General features: G+C 45.5%; 2 protein-coding genes across 3 annotated transcripts; one reads left to right on the forward strand and one right to left on the reverse strand.

The window, feature by feature from the left end:
- Positions 1–80: 80 nt before the first annotated feature.
- On the reverse strand, positions 81–10,130 carry rabgef1 (RAB guanine nucleotide exchange factor (GEF) 1). Of its 2 annotated transcripts, none has more exons than XM_069145770.1 (9): positions 9,893–10,130; positions 8,533–8,724; positions 8,133–8,350; positions 7,263–7,429; positions 7,068–7,149; positions 6,493–6,625; positions 6,126–6,217; positions 4,647–4,903; positions 81–3,168 (listed from the first exon to the last, which is right to left on the reverse strand). In XM_069145770.1, exons 2-9 carry the CDS (start codon positions 8,709–8,711, stop codon positions 2,749–2,751), a joined length of 1,548 nt encoding a protein of 515 aa, XP_069001871.1. In that variant the 5' UTR covers positions 8,712–8,724; positions 9,893–10,130; the 3' UTR covers positions 81–2,748. The 2 variants fall into 2 exon arrangements, with proteins under 2 accessions (XP_069001871.1, XP_069001870.1); XM_069145769.1 differs by having other exon boundaries at positions 8,533–8,729.
- A 1,083-nt stretch (positions 10,131–11,213) lies between these two features.
- LOC138195887 (uncharacterized) lies at positions 11,214–15,134 on the forward strand. Its single transcript, XM_069145531.1, has 3 exons — positions 11,214–11,577; positions 12,007–12,297; positions 13,656–15,134. The coding sequence occupies exons 1-3, from the start codon at positions 11,266–11,268 to the stop codon at positions 14,262–14,264; spliced, it is 1,212 nt and encodes a 403-aa protein (XP_069001632.1). The 5' UTR covers positions 11,214–11,265; the 3' UTR covers positions 14,265–15,134.
- The last annotated feature ends 258 nt before the right edge of the window (positions 15,135–15,392 follow it).

Below are 15,392 nucleotides of genomic sequence, written 5' to 3' on the forward strand. Positions count from 1 at the left end.
TTTTTTTCTTTCACATTTCAGAAGACATTTAAGTCTGCTGTTTAAGACCAATCTTTGAAAACAGGTTACAAGTGTGTAAATTCATATTTTTAAAAAGTGAAACATTTTTCTAAAACAGCGTGTAGTTTTTCCTCATTGTTACTCCGATGGGAACAAGCGGTGAATTTGTTGGGGATTATTTTCAGCTGCGGATTAATGCACATTTAGAGTTTTTGTTAACGCTCATTAATGTCTCCCAGTAAAACAAAGAGGAAAGAAAATATATAAAGATCAGTTAATTATTGATTTTGGTTTCATTGAAAAAAAAATACAGAATATCAACAAACGTGTTCTTTAACGTGGTTCCCCAATTTGAGTTAACTTCAGCTAGCTAACATCATTGTATTCTGGGTTAGTTGAACCGCACACAACAAATGTGACCTGGTTCTCTTTACAGCTGCAAAGATTTGGCAATTTACAGAAATCAAACATTTTCATAGGCTTTTATGTGTTCGCTCGTCTGTCTGCTCGTCGTCAAATTCCACGTGTTGTAATTGAACTTGACGACTAAAATGATTCTCACCAACAAAACAACACAAAAATAAAACCGTTTCTTTTACATGATACAGTACGTCACACAATGTTCAAATAAAACAATATTTAAAACACATTATTCATATTATTCTTTCATATAACGTGCCGGCTGAATTAAGAGTAAATTCTAAAACAGTACGATGTTAAAACATAAAAACTGAAACGTCTCTTCAGGTTAATTTAATGACAATAAAAAAATGTTCCTATTATTACTGATTTTTAAAATGGCCTCAGACAAAAAGCACAAAAAGCACAAAAAGCACAAAAAGCACAAAAAGCAGCAGGTTCAGATGGTTGAACTCGAGCTTTGAACTCTGATAGATTTGAGGTCCGTTGAAATGTAAAACAACTTGACGGTTGCCGACGGCGATTAAAGAGCGAAGCGTCACGACTTTGACCCTTTTTTTGTTTTGCAGACGACTTTTGTGTAAAAACTGAAATTACAAGAAAAAGTGAGTTGTAATGAAATGAAAAGTGTTAGTGGGTCGAGAGAACTTCTTCTGAAGTCTTTTGTCGACATCTTTGCGACGAACACTAGCATTTCAAAATTAGCAAATTTAAGCAAATATCCGAGCTAACGTTAAATGCCAGTCAGCTAAATCCTCTTATTTCATTTGGTGACTGTTTGTTTGACTGTTCTACTGAAAATATGGATCTTAATTTTGAAGGCAGGATTTGGGTCAATATTATTCACTAAAATCAAAAGCAAGCAGGATTTTCTGTTTTAAGAAAAATCACCTAAAAATCTATTTTGCACGTTTTTTTCGGGGGCTAACAAACGCTAGCTTCTCCAACAGGCTAGCATCAGCTGCGCTTCGAGTATCGTCGACAGACTTGTAATTTTTAGGCAATTTAGAATTTCTTTTAAACATATTACAAAACAGAATATTTAGCCAGTTTATTACAGGAAGACTTTTTGACACGCAGTTCGCAAACTACTCTAGCTAGCGAGGAGGAGCTAATAAGGTAGCATCATAGGCTGCTAACTCTCCTGACTTTATTTATTTATTTTTAATCAGGACTGAACATTTGTTGTTGTTGATTTAAGGAAGAGTTACTAACGTGCTAACTGTCCATTAAGCTCCTTAGCTGGGTTGCGAGTTGACGGAGTTATCTGGTGTTTGTACGTTTGTCTCGTTACAAAAACATCTCGACACTCAAACACGTAAAAGCGAAAGATGCAACTCATAGCTAGCATAGCGTCCTCCGTTATAACCGCGGTCCCGTGGAGGTTAGCGCTGGCGACGCGGCGGCGTGGATTCACCAAAACTGAAAGTGACATCATTTATTCCGTCCCTTTACTTTTGCCAAAAAACCTGCTGGTTGAAATGAAGCGACGTCACGGCGACTTTTTAAGCTTTTAAACGTTAGCGTGCCTCGAAGGTGCCGACGGCTCCTAATATGCTCCTCCTACATGTTCCCTCAGCCAGGGTACCGTTGCTCCTGTGACTCCTCCTACTTGTTCCCTCAGCCAGGGTACCGTTGCTCCTGTGACTCCTCCTACATGTTCCCTCAGCCTGGGTACCGTTGCTCCTGTGACTCCTCCTACTTGTTCCCTCAGCCAGGGTACCATTGCTCCTGTGACTCCTCCTACATGTTCCCTCAGCCTGGGTACCGTTGCTCCTGTGACTCCTCCTACTTGTTCCCTCAGCCTGGGTACCGTTGCTCCTGTGACTCCTCCTACTTGTTCCCTCAGCCTGGGTACCGTTGCTCCTGTGACTCCTCCTACATGTTCCCTCAGCCTGGGTACCGTTGCTCCTGTGACTCCTCCTACTTGTTCCCTCAGCCTGGGTACCGTTGCTCCTGTGACTCCTCCTACATGTTCCCTCAGCCTGGGTACCGTTGCTCCTGTGACTCCTCCTACTTGTTCCCTCAGCCTGGGTACCGTTGCTCCTGTGACTCCTCCTACTTGTTCCCTCAGCCTGGGTACCGTTGCTCCTGTGACTCCTCCTACTTGTTCCCTCAGCCTGGGTACCGTTGCTCCTGTGACTCCTCCTACTTGTTCCCTCAGCCTGGGTACCGTTGCTCCTGTGACTCCTCCTACATGTTCCCTCAGCCTGGGTACCGTTGCTCCTGTGACTCCTCCTACTTGTTCCCTCAGCCTGGGTACCGTTGCTCCTGTGACTCCTCCTACTTGTTCCCTCAGCCTGGGTACCGTTGCTCCTGTGACTCCTCCTACCCGGCGAACACCTGCGGTTTGAGTGGCGGCGGCAGGTTGTCGTTGTCCATGTTGTTGGCGTCGATGGCAGAAACGTTGCGGGTCTGGATCTCCAGCGGATATTTCTCCAGGATGTCGTTCACCTCTCGCTGCACTTTGTCGGGCCAGGACGCCAGGTCGGCCCGCAGACTCTCGGCGGCCTCCATCAGCGCCTCCTGCCGGCCGCCGAGGCCCGACAGCACGTCCAGGTTGCGGTCGAGCTGAGCGAGGACCGGGTTGGCGGCGGCGGCACCGAGTCCCGGACCGGCGTCGGGCCAGTCACCCTCCGAGCCGCTGAATCGTGGCGACGCCTGACCCGACATGTAGCGCTCGAACTCCTCCGGGGAAAGATTGAGAGACTGAGCGTCCAGCTTCTCGATGAAGGCGGCGGCGCAGCACTGAAACAGAAACAACATCCTGTCAGCGGCTTCATCACACCGAGTCACACCGAGTCAAACCGAGTCACACCGAGTCACACCGAGTCACACCGAGTCAAACCGAGTCACACCGAGTCAAACCGAGTCAAACCGAGTCACACCGAGTCAAACCGAGTCACACCGAGTCAAACCGAGTCACACCGAGTCAAACCGAGTCAAACCGAGTCACACCGAGTCAAACCGAGTCACACCGAGTCACACCGAGTCAAACCGAGTCACACCGAGTCAAACCGAGTCACACCGAGTCACACCGAGTCACACCGAGTCAAACCGAGTCACACCGAGTCACACAGCGGTAACGTGGTTCTGCACGAACGACGAACACTTCGATATTCAGTTCGTGGTCGGGACGCAGGTACTAAACACTTTATATGCTAGTTTAGCATAAAGACTGAAAAACAACCAGAAACACAGCGAACGCACAAACTGACGTTACATCTGGTTTCTTTGATAATTCTTCGTACCAGACGTGTTTCCTCACTTTAAAGCCACTGAAAGATTCAAGTCTTAAAAAACTTTTTTTCCGTGACATAATATTCACAACTTTTTCTGCTCCTTTTTATTATTGTTTGTATTTTTTGTATTGTTCTCCGGGTGTCTCCTTCCTCCACCTGCCAGTCTCTGGCTCTCTCTCCACACCTGTCTCCTGTTAGCCCCGCCCACCTCACCTGCAGTCACTTGCTGATCTCAGTCCGTGTTTATACTCCCAGTCTTTCCCGACTCGTTGCCGGTTTCTCACGTCCATCATGTGTTCGTCTGCTTCCTGGAGTCCAGCCGTCTCCAGTGTTCAGACATTTATTGGACTGGATGTTTGTGACGTTCCTGCCAGGTGGACTCACTTCCTCTGCTCATGTTTGATGCCTTTCAGTTAGTAAGTGAAGCTCGTTTTGTTTCGTTTCATCTTGTGTCATGTATCAGATGAAAAACCTCTTGACATCTTATTTTTTAAGAGTTTAAGACTCAAAGCCTCATTTTACTGACTCTATTTTCAATATTTTATTATCTGTATAAATTATTCTGCTAATTACTCTTAATCTTATTATCTGGATTAATTGATTCATCGGTTTGATTATGTAATTCCCCGAAGCTCATTTACGATCAGATATAATGAAGAGAAGCAGCAAATCTTCATATTTTAGAGGCTTAATGGGGAATTCTTGCTTAAATAGTGATTTAAATTATAAATATATTATTAAAATAGCACCATTAGATTCTGACTTGTACATTTCTAAATCCCAGTTGGTGCACAAAACTACATTATGTCCCCACTATTACTGTAGAATAACCAGAGATTGTTCCAGTGTTTACGTCGGCTGTGATGAGTCAGCGTTCTGCAGGTAAACATTTGTCTGTCTGGAGGTTAACGATGAGTCAGCGTGCCGATGCAGAACCACACGGAGGCCTGCAGCTCGGAGATGAGCGGAGAGTTTTAAACACACCAGGTTGGTGAAGTAGTAGCCGTCCTCTCCGGTCATCAGCCGGCTCGGGTTGCAGAACCGTGTGATGTACTGGATGTTGGACTGAAGCCGCGGAGGGTTGGCCTTCAGCACGATGTAGATGAGCGCCGGCAGGAAGTCGTCGGCGGAGGCCGGCTCGTTCTTGGTGATCTTGATGGCGCTGAAGATTTGTTTACTGCAGCGCGTGATGCAGCCCAGTTTGTCCCGAGGAACCCTCTTCGAGTCCATCTCGATGACGTCTGCAGGACACCGAGACAGAAGAGACGCGTTGATGCAGCGTCACACGTCAAACTCTCCGACCTTCACGGATCAACGGTTGAATTTATTGACAAAATCCAGCCACATTATTTCATCCCCAGCAGTTTTACATCACCGACTCATCTTACGGTTGTTTTATTTAGTTTTTTCTTCCTTTGATTGTTTTGTTTAGAAAAAAAAAATGACAAAAAAAAAAGTTTCTTTGTTGTTTTTCAGGAAATATCAGAACTGCTTCCTCTAACTGGACCAGATGGGCATCCACAGGTACGTTTACATGCTAATTAATGTTCCTATTATTATATGTTAGAAAAACAAGTGTAAGACACGACGATTCTGCAGCGTAATTCAATACATTTTTTACAGTTTTACCAAAGAATGACAGAAAATATAGAATAGCTACAAATATGTTTTGACTACAATAATTTATTGTTATTTAAATCCCATATTTGCCAGTAATTCCAAAGCTGAAGCTAACAATGACTCCTAGTTAAATATTACCATGAGCTGCAGTCATGTATGGATTATTGAACACAACTTGGTGTAAAGATTTCAAAGACTTCTGATTCCTTCTCAAAGGAGAACGCAGGACATGTGATTCACAGAGCAGATTAGCTGTTTAATTCTCGTAGGACTTTAAATCTGCAATAATTATTATTATATATTTTTTTCGTCTGTTGAAGGCAGCAGAAACATGCGAACACTCGCTGGTATTTCTGAGGCAACTGTTCCCAATATTCACTGTTTTAGCTTCGTTTTTGGTCTCCACCACCGACAGACTGTTTCTAAAAGAGTTCGTAGCTTCAGTTCTGTAAAATGGTTCTGATCCAGAAGTGTCTTCAGCTGCAATACCAGCGAGTGCCACTAGAGGTCGGCTCCAAAAAGCCTCCGGCTCCATAGACTCCCATTCAACTTCTCTCATCAAATCCAAAGTGAATAAAATGTGTCCATCAGTTATCTCGGTGTTGTTAGCTAAAGTCACTCCTTCTTATTAGTTTTCTGGAGGTCCATCTGAAAATAATCCCTCATTCATTAGAAAAGAAGATTCAAGAAGACCTGGTTTTGGGGGCGTGTCTGTTTGATTGACAGGCCTGTGATGCAGTCAGGTTACAGCTATCGGTGGGCGGGACGTAGTATCACAACAGTAAAGTTCAGACAGTGTAGCGAGTGTCCTTGGTGTAAAAATATCAACCACAGTTCTCTGACCTGTTATCGCTTTGACTACGTTCTCGGAGACTTCGGGGATTTCTTCATCCATGGACACACACAGCATCTCGATGGTCACCCAGTGTAACGCCCTGCAACACAGACCGTTGACATTGCGGTCACTGGAGGAAGCCTGAAGGGGTTTTTTTGCCCATGATGTAACAGTACACATTTGTTTCAGTCACTTCACCCCTGAATGACAAACTTGTGCAGCTGACGCACACGGCTAAAAAACACTGTTGTGTAATCAGCTGCAGATTCAAAAACAGCTGCAGATTAAAGACAAAAGAAACATCACACTTTCACTTTCTAGTAATTACTACCAATATAAATTATCACTGGCTGTTGTGGATTTAAAAAGGCCCACCGGATCCTGTGCTGTGTGGCCAAGTCCTTCTTCTCGTCATCAGTGGTTTCCGGGCAGAAAACGCTCTTGTACAGACGAGTCATGATGTATTTCTCCACCTGGTCCATCACCTGCTCCACAGACTCTGAGGAGACTGACCAACAAACATTTATCAGCCCACAGAAAAAACTCAAAAGGAAAATTCTGCTTGTGCTGCCACCTAGTGGCTCCTGCTGAATGAGCGGTAACCTTTATCTCCTCGAGGGGAACGTGCTTGCACAAGATCATCAACAACAGGACAACATATATTCTGACAAGGTTATGGTCTGTCTAAGTTTCACCAGAAAGCAGTTGGACTTTTAGTTTGTAAACTAAAAGAAGTCCAGCTGCCTTCGGATAAAGATTCACTTCATCTGGTTGGAGCTCGTCCAGCAGCTGAATGAACAACGGATGTAATGTTGGTTTCTGTCGGCATCCGCTCGGATCTATAGCATATAATCTAGATCTATAATCCAACATGAGCTAAAGTCATGCTGGAGTTCCTGATTATTAAATGAATAAATATCAATATGTTGCTGAACCTTTTCTGAACCGACCTTTAAAGTGACTCATCAAGCGGTCCGCCAGGTTCTGGTAGAAATCCTGAACGCACTCCGACAGCTCGTCAGCACCGAGGTCCTGTCAGGACGAGAAGGTCCACAACCGTTACTAACATCGACGAGCTCACGGAGAGACTCGAAAGGTGACCTATCGTTATTATTCCTGCGCCGCCAGACGTGAAGTCCACGCACCTTCTTGCTCGACATGTTCACGAGGAAGACTCGGCACTGCTTGTGGATCTCCCGGCCGGGCTTCTGCAGGTTCTTCAAGTACTCCACGAAGTCTCTGGACACCTGGTCGGTATCGAAGCTGGCGTGCCGGCTGATGGACGGACTGGGCGTCTTGCCCTCCTGGGTTTCTGATGATGGAGAACCAGGTTTAGAAGATGTAAAACTTCTGGCTACCTTCCCCTCCTTGGTCTTGTGTCTATATCGAGCTGCTTCATGTCAACAAAATCAATAATAAATAATATGTAAATAATTCCCCACACAGATGTCAGTACTACAAAATAATTCCAGTGCTTCTATTTCCACATGAATCTACAGTCGACCGCTGAATGCTTTGATCGATAGTCAGTCAGTGATCACTCACCAGTCAGCTGCTCGTTATTCCTACGTGGATGAGCAGATTCGTCATTTGTGTTTTTAAGTTGTTTTCATTTGAAGCTGTTCAGATTCTGGACAAACTAAAGACGTGAGGAAACTCAGCGACACCACGGTCCCTCGTCAGCACTAACTTTTCTTGGGTCTGATAATTGGACGAGTTTCGACCGACTCTGTGATTTTCAGGCTCCAGTTCTGCTTTCAAATGATCTGATTTATTAGAACCGTGAATGAAACTTCATAAGGTTGGTAGTTCAATGCCCTCGTTCCTCCTGACCACATGACGAAGTGTCCTTGGGCAAGAAGATCCTGACTTCAAGGAAAATGCTGCTCTGAACTGAACTTGTAACCAAGCAGGGAAGATATTTGTCCGATTAAAACACCAACGTATCGCGTGACTACGGAAACCCAACGCCCGATCCGACGAGCTAAAGGAGCGAGTCGTGTTTTCTGCGCTACCTTTCTTGGAAGCTGTGCGAGACGAAGGGCTGAAGAACTTCTTAACGGTGGTCACTTTACGCGTCTTCTCGTTGGTCTTCTTCTCCTCGAACTTGGAGAAAGGGCCCAGGGAGGCGAGTCCCGGGGGCTGATGTGGTGCCGTGGACTGGGTCTGGTTCTGGGTCTGGTTCTGAGATCCGTGACTACTGGCATACGCTGCCTCCTCCTCCCGTTGCAACCTGGAGCCGAGGAAAAGTTACAGAGAATCAGTGGAAAACTGTGAGGAAGAAGAAGCTGTATTTATCGTGGAGCGATACGACGAAAACGTTGACGCACTAAATCTAAACGTCTTTTCCTCCGGAGATATCGGACAGTTGAATTTTTGATTTTGTTCCCCCTCGATGGTTATTGAAGGTCTTACTTTTCTGCCAAGGCCCAGTCGTCCTGGATCTGTTTCTGCCGCACCCGCTGGTACTCCTCCCTCCAGCACTTGGAGCACAGGCCCTGCCATGCCGCGTTGCCATAGTAACCGCATCCCTTTTTGCACAGCAGGTCCGATTGGTCCACGTGTATGCCCCGTCGCTCCGTCCGCTGACTCATAACGCCGGACGACCTGAGCTGAAAGACGCATGCGTCAGGTTCGTTCGTGTGCTCTGTTTATGAGTATTACACCGTTTATATTCATTCAGGTACCAAATTATGGGATGGCCTTGCCCATCTGACAAAAAGCTGTTCCTCTATCGAATGCTTGAAAAGGTGCTTAAAAAAATATTGACCTTCTGTTTTGTAACTGCAACATATATAAACTCTCTCTTTCTGCTTTTATATTGACTTCATTGTTTTTGCTGTAATTGTTGTATATTCTGTTTGTTTCCATTATTTTTATATACGAATATTATTACGTAAACTTTGTATTTTGAACTTTTAAACATTATCTAGATGGAAGGCTTCAAATGATCCCACTGGTTATTGTTTTGCCTCTTCGTGTACTGCACTGAATTATTTATCATTTTGTAAAATCTTGTGTGTTTTTAATTTGTGCAAATCAAATCAAATCAAATCAAGCCTTGGTTCAGCTGCCAGGAGAGGACTCGATCAAACTCTTAGTAAGATGTTACTCCACTTCAAACCTCCAGATCAGCTCTGGTCCAGCTCTATTAAAAGATTAGAGATAATTCCTAAGAACATATTTCCTTTTAAATCCCATCGCTGGGACCAAGTGAACATTTGTGCCAGATTTGAAGGAATTCACTCATTGAATGATGTCGGTGAGACAGATGGACGTGACGTCAGATGGACGTGACGTCAGAGCGACCTGTTCGTGACGATGGCTCCATGCAGGACACGAGCGCAGTTTTTAGGGACTCTTTTGCACCATAAATGTAGATGTTCAACCTCAAAGCTCCCGGTCCTCTCTGAACTCTGTTCAGGTGTCAGACAGGTTGACTAACGTGTTCCTGCAGATGGATGCAGGTGAGACCGGTGACGTAAAGGCCACAGCATGTGATTGACATGATGTTCATACTTATTGCGGCTCTGTTGGAGCCCTCGCGCTCCGTGTGGAGGCCCGGAGCCTTAAAGTCATCGTTACGTGTGAGTCTCCACTCGTTCATTCAGGCTTTTATGTCATTTGTTTGCCCCTCTGGAGGTCAGCAAGCTAAAAACACAACAACAACCCGCAGCTGTGTTTCCTGAACTATCACACGGACCCGAGGCAGCAAATAACATCACGCGCGCAGTCTGATCCGTGCACGCGCCCGGTGCGCCGCTTCGGGACTCACCTGAGATGTTCGGAGGACAGGAGCGGGTACCGACCTCCTCCTCTGCGTTTCCGCGCTGTGATGACAAAAACCGTGAAAGTCTGGACAACTACGTCACCGTGATAGCAACCCGGAAGCGCGGTAGTTGCGCCCCGATGAGAGTTTTTTAGTTTTTTTCTGTTTATGATCCTGAAGCAGAACCAGGATTATTCTAAAGGGAAATAAAATCACACGTACAGGATTGTTCTGCCGAGAAATGCGTCCAGGACTGATTCTAAAGGAGTGGTTAGTGTCGTCATGGCGAGCTCGGCGGAGGTCACGTGACTGACGGAGAACGCCGAGCTCGTACGAAGCAGACTGCTCGTTTATTGACCCTCGGGTTAATGATCAGTGATCGTGTTTGAATGCCAGTCTGATTAAAAGAAGTTTTATCGATCAGCTGCACTGACTCTGAGACTGAAGGTTATTACAAACCTTCTGTAGCAGTCACGTTCGTCTCGATCACTTCCTTTTGTTGACCGTTTACATTATTGACCAAACAAGAACTTTGTCACACTTCTCAAATATAGATTTTTTTTTTTATTTTTTTTTTCCCCCAGGGGACAGAGCTTCACTCTTCAAATAAATCCTGAACGTTTGACCTTTGACCAGACAGATTTAAGTCCACCAGCTGCAGTGAGAGTCTATGGAGGAAAAATATTACATTGTGTGCATGAAGTACTAAATAGAGGCCTTGAGATACTAAATCGTGACCATGAATTATTAAATCATGTACACGAAATAGGACGAAAGTGCAGCAGAGGTGGAGCTCCGCCCACAGTGAGACACAGAGATCAGAGGACAGAAACACAGCAGAGACCTGAAAGGAAGGTTGCTCATAAATTAGGTAAATAAATAGAATAATATCAGCTGGACCAACAGCAGGGGGCGGAGCTATAAAGAGTGTCTGTCACCTAGTGAGTGACAGATAACAGTTACACCTGAATTTTCAAATTAAAAGCCCTCCAGTTTCACAGGGTCCAGCCATGTACTCAGTTTATAGGACTGTTTTTCTCTGAGGAGGGGTAGGGGGTCCCAGCTGGAGGGAAAACAGGATTTTCCTGTTGAATCTTATTCTAAAATGTTTTCTTTGACAATTTTCAAACCAGTTTGGCCACACAAGAGTTTGGGTGGTGCTCAGCTATGTGAATAAATGTTACTGAACATGAGTAGCTCTTCATTTTGTCAAAAGTAGCTCTTAAAGAAAAAAAAGAAAGATGGGAGACTCCTAGTATAAACATGGTCTCTTTTGGACAAATGGGTCATGTCAGTATTTATTTTGGTCGTGTCGATAACGACCGACGGGAACAGATGAACTCAGCGCGGGTCAGACAGAACAACACTCATAGACAGACATGATCCTAACGGCTCGCGGCTTGTGTCTTCCCTCTCGCGCCACCGTCCAGGAGCTCTTCTCCGCGGCTCGCGACGCCAGCGTCATCCCCGACATCTCCCTGGATCCCGTCCTCACCACCTTCCTGTCGCTGGACTCCTCGGCGGCGCTGCAGCATCAGTACGCCTTCCTGCAGCGCAGCATGAGCCGCGAGCAGCAGGCGGCGTTCGGCCTCAACCTGACCGCGGAGCTGGGCGGCAGCAGGGTCGCCTACGGGGGAGTCGGGGTTGTCGCTCTCGCCCTGTCCGTGCTTTTTGACCAGGTCGCGCATCAGGTAGGTGAAACTGCTTTGAAAGTATAATGCGAGAACAAAAACTGACATTCAGGTTTATTTACAGAGCAAAATCAGCAAGTTCCCAAACACAAAGAACAAGCACTTTAAAACTCACTCAGTTTATGAACTCTACAACTGCAGCAGAAACCCAGCAAGATTTATTTGCTCTAAAAAAAACCTTTGAGAATATCTTGAAGGGTTCTAGTTATGTTTACAGCTGGATGTGGTTTTTTTGTTCACAGAATTTTCCTCCTAACATTCAAAAAAACATCTTCCAAATATTTTGTGTTAACGTTCCTAAATTGTCACAACACTGTCGGATCATTGTGACTCGTTGCTTGAAATATTTTAGTTTCAACTTTTTGTTTGCCTGGAGGCACGGTGGACGTAAACAAACGTGATTTAAACCAGCGTCGTCGACCCCACCAGGTCCGAGCTCAAGGCTCGGCAGAGAGCCAGAGATCGCAGCCTCCGAGGATCTTTGGCATCAGCACTTCCTCCAGAATCGGCCGGATCGTCCACGACTACCTCCGCCTCGTCCCCGGCATCGCCAACGACCGGGAGAAGACGGCCGAGACGACGGAGCTCTACGACAACCTGCTGAAGCTGGAGCTGCTCGACCACTACGACAGGATGACCACGAAGAAGAGGATGAGTTCGGTGTCCATGCAGCAGTGGCTGGCCGGAGCTGCGGTTCATCTGCATGTGAGGATCCACCAGGTCAGGACGGGCAGACCAGGTTGTCACACAAGAAATCCAGGTTTTATTCAAAGGGAACTGGGCTTCATTGAGTTTCTTAAAGACATTTCACCAACTGCCTAAACCGCTTGTTCAGTCCTGTTAGGCGGTGACCTGAGGAAGACTGTTGCTCAACACCAGGGGTGTCAAACTCATTTGAGTTAAGGGGCCACATACTGCCCACTTTGATCTCAAGTGGGCCAGACCAGTAAAATCGTAGCATAATAACGACAATATTTCTCTTTGTTTAAATCATTGGTGAAGGTTTTTGGATGATAAACCCTGTTTTAAGGTCTTTCTACAATAAACTAGAAACATAAAGACCAAAAACTCAGACATCAGCCCACTGTTTATCTGCCCCGGCTCTCCTCTGCAGATTCCCGTTTGACGTCAAATGCGTCACAAAGCGAGCAGCGAGCGCTTCTTCCTCCGGAGCAGACGTCGCATTTACGCTGTTTTTGAAGCAATTACTGGATCGATTAAAAAAAAAATTACAAAAAGTTTGTCCTCATAAACCTCCATATTCTCATAGAAATGCAATTTATGTCTTTCTGTAATTTTCACACTTAGCAAAGTCATCCGGCGGGCCGAGCTGGCCGGATCCGGCCCGCGGGCCGTATGTTTGACACCCCTGCTCACCACTCAAACCGCTCACTCGTTAGATTAAAGTACATAATACACAGAGATGAAGACGCTGGAGTCAAACCTCTCCTCCTGGTGTTTCCTCCCTCGGTGCTACAACTTGCCAAATTAGAAATCTCAACTCCGGATAGAACCGGTCGGTGAAGATCCGGCACTTCAGACTTCTCGGTTTCTGGCTAACCCAAATAGGGATTATTTTTTATATATTTAACTAAATATAAACACTGTAATTTCCTGGACACAGTTTGTACCAAAACAACATAATGGATCAGTGTTGGGAAACAGCCGGTCCTGTCTGAGTTTCAGACTCTCCGTACTTTGATTCTAATAATCGTACGAGGTTGAAGGCGACTTTTTAGCTTCTTGTAGGGTCGTCAACACCGTGAGAGTTGTTCAGGTCGCACGTCGGACCCGTCCGGATCGTTGCGGTCACAACAGCTGTTCACGGCTCATCACGTAACGACTGTCGAGGTGTTAAAGACCCCCGAAGAAGTTTCAACAAGGAACTTGCGTCTATTCTTTCAAAAACTGAAGAAGTCTTTCGGATGAGAAGGAAACTCAAAGAAGTCCCGTTTCGTTTGGATAAAACTTGCATTGACCTTTGACCTGGATAACTGAGAAACCTTCACAGACTTAAAACAAATGCTTCAACATGTGGTTGTGGGCGGATCTCAGTGCATCTCTTCTTCCTCCAACAGGTTCGTCTGCAGTCGGTCCCGTCGGGATCGGCTGAATCTCTGCGTTTGTCTTATAAGACGGGTTTAGGTCGACTGGTTCAGGGCTACGCCGCCTATCTGCGCCGAAACGTCCAGGAGACCACGGGACCGGCAAAACCCAGAACCGGGACATCCAGCGGGCCGACGCGAGCCAACGCAGCGAGCATTACCAATAGTCTGCTCTTCAATGGTAGCCTGGTTGGTCCAAATATCTCCGCTGATAAACTAAATGAAACTTCTGCTTTCAATTTAAGTTCTGGATCCGGTGAAGACTTTGGACTCGCTGAGCTGAAAGGTCGCAGCGACACCACGGCAGGTATGAGAAACAGAAAGACGCTCAACGCCTCGACCGGACGCGGCGAGGAGGAGGACGAAGGCCGGCTCGGTCTGCTGGTCATCGAGCCTTCGAGAAACATGAGTCACGAGGTGCGCCATCACCCTTGCGAGTCCCCGGCCATACAACAGGCGCTGGTGACTCGTATCATGAACGCCCAGGACCTGGAGAGGAACCGGGACTTCTTCATTTTCCCCGAACGAGTCCTCTACGGCCTCCTCCGGCAGAACAACGACTTCCAGTTGGGGACTAATTAGACCGACAGGAACCCTTTGAAATCTCTCGTTGATCGATGCGAGGTCGCAGAAATGAACTCGACGTCGATGTTATCTTCAAATAACCTCGAGCTCATCACTTTTCTTATTCTCTGTCAGGCGGCATTAAAAGTTCCCTTTAAATGACCACAGATACGACAACCTGTTCTCATTCCTCAGAGCGTCAGGAATTCCCACAAAGTGACCTTCGGCAAGACGTACGCACAAGATACTTTACGTCTGCACCGAAGGAGGTCGTGTGACGAAGTAAAAAGAGGGCGAAGTCTATGAAGGGAGGAGGTCGGGGGTTGTTGTCACCCGGCAGACGCGTGTTCAAATCCACGACAAAGCAAAAGTCAACGTAGATTTCTAGTAAGAAACGCGTGACGTTTTTAACTATTTTAACTTTTTGTAACTTTCATAACAAAGCCTGCATGATTTCTCAAACCTAACCAAGTAGTTTCAGTGTCCAAACCTACCCGAACTTACATCTTCCGTACAAAAACTACAAGAGTAAAAAGGGACTTCCTGCGGCCTCCTTCATTGACTGGTAACCTCAACGAGACTTTATACTAAACTAAGCTTCGCTAAGATAACTAAGCTAAGCTAAGCCAGGCTAACTGTCTCCTGGCTCCCGTTTGTTTGGCACACAGACGTCAGATCTTTTTATCAAACTCTGCAAGAAACTAAACATATTTTCATCATATTAAATGATCCTTTTAAGTCCAACATCGCTGCAGTAAATCCTCCTTCCATTAATCCAGAAAAACTTATATTTTAATTATTGGATATTGAGTGACAGAATGATGTTGTTTTATTATGAGATGGATATATTCTCTACATACGATCAGTTCAATAAATGTTTTGAATCACTGTTTCTCTTGATGCATTCAATTTTATTGAAAAATTAAAATTAGTCACTATAACTGGAATAGTTCTCTTTAAATGTAAAATCCATTGAACCTCCTAGAAAATCACTTTGTTGTAGAGTATCATATAAATATATTCATGTAGGTTTTTTTGTAAGAATATTATAATATAATGCAGCATTGCCCTCCAGTGGTCGACAATTATAGCAGCCATTTGTAAACGCCACATTGTCAGTCAGGTGCCTCTGAATCCCAATAAATC

The sequence above is a fragment of the Embiotoca jacksoni genome, unplaced genomic scaffold (genome assembly GCF_022577435.1).
Source record: "Embiotoca jacksoni isolate LCO1_2020_lvr unplaced genomic scaffold, fEmbJac1.0.p SCAF_13, whole genome shotgun sequence".
Taxonomy (NCBI): domain Eukaryota; kingdom Metazoa; phylum Chordata; class Actinopteri; family Embiotocidae; genus Embiotoca; species Embiotoca jacksoni.

What these genes read in the sequence shown, in the direction of transcription:
- rabgef1 (XM_069145770.1), bottom strand. Translation starts at nt 8,711, where the DNA reads ATGAGTCAGCGGACGGAGCGACGGGGCATACACGTGGACCAATCGGAC. An exon ending in GACTGGGCCTTGGCAGAAAA is followed by an intron (nt 8,351 to 8,532) that starts GTAAGACCTTCA and finishes CCTCGGCTCCAG; the next exon opens with GTTGCAACGGGAGGAGGAGG. An exon ending in TGAACATGTCGAGCAAGAAG is followed by an intron (nt 7,150 to 7,262) that starts GTGCGTGGACTT and finishes TCGTCCTGACAG; the next exon opens with GACCTCGGTGCTGACGAGCT.
- LOC138195887 (XM_069145531.1), top strand. Translation starts at nt 11,266, where the DNA reads ATGATCCTAACGGCTCGCGGCTTGTGTCTTCCCTCTCGCGCCACCGTC. An exon ending in TTGACCAGGTCGCGCATCAG is followed by an intron (nt 11,578 to 12,006) that starts GTAGGTGAAACT and finishes CGACCCCACCAG; the next exon opens with GTCCGAGCTCAAGGCTCGGC. An exon ending in TGCATGTGAGGATCCACCAG is followed by an intron (nt 12,298 to 13,655) that starts GTCAGGACGGGC and finishes TTCCTCCAACAG; the next exon opens with GTTCGTCTGCAGTCGGTCCC.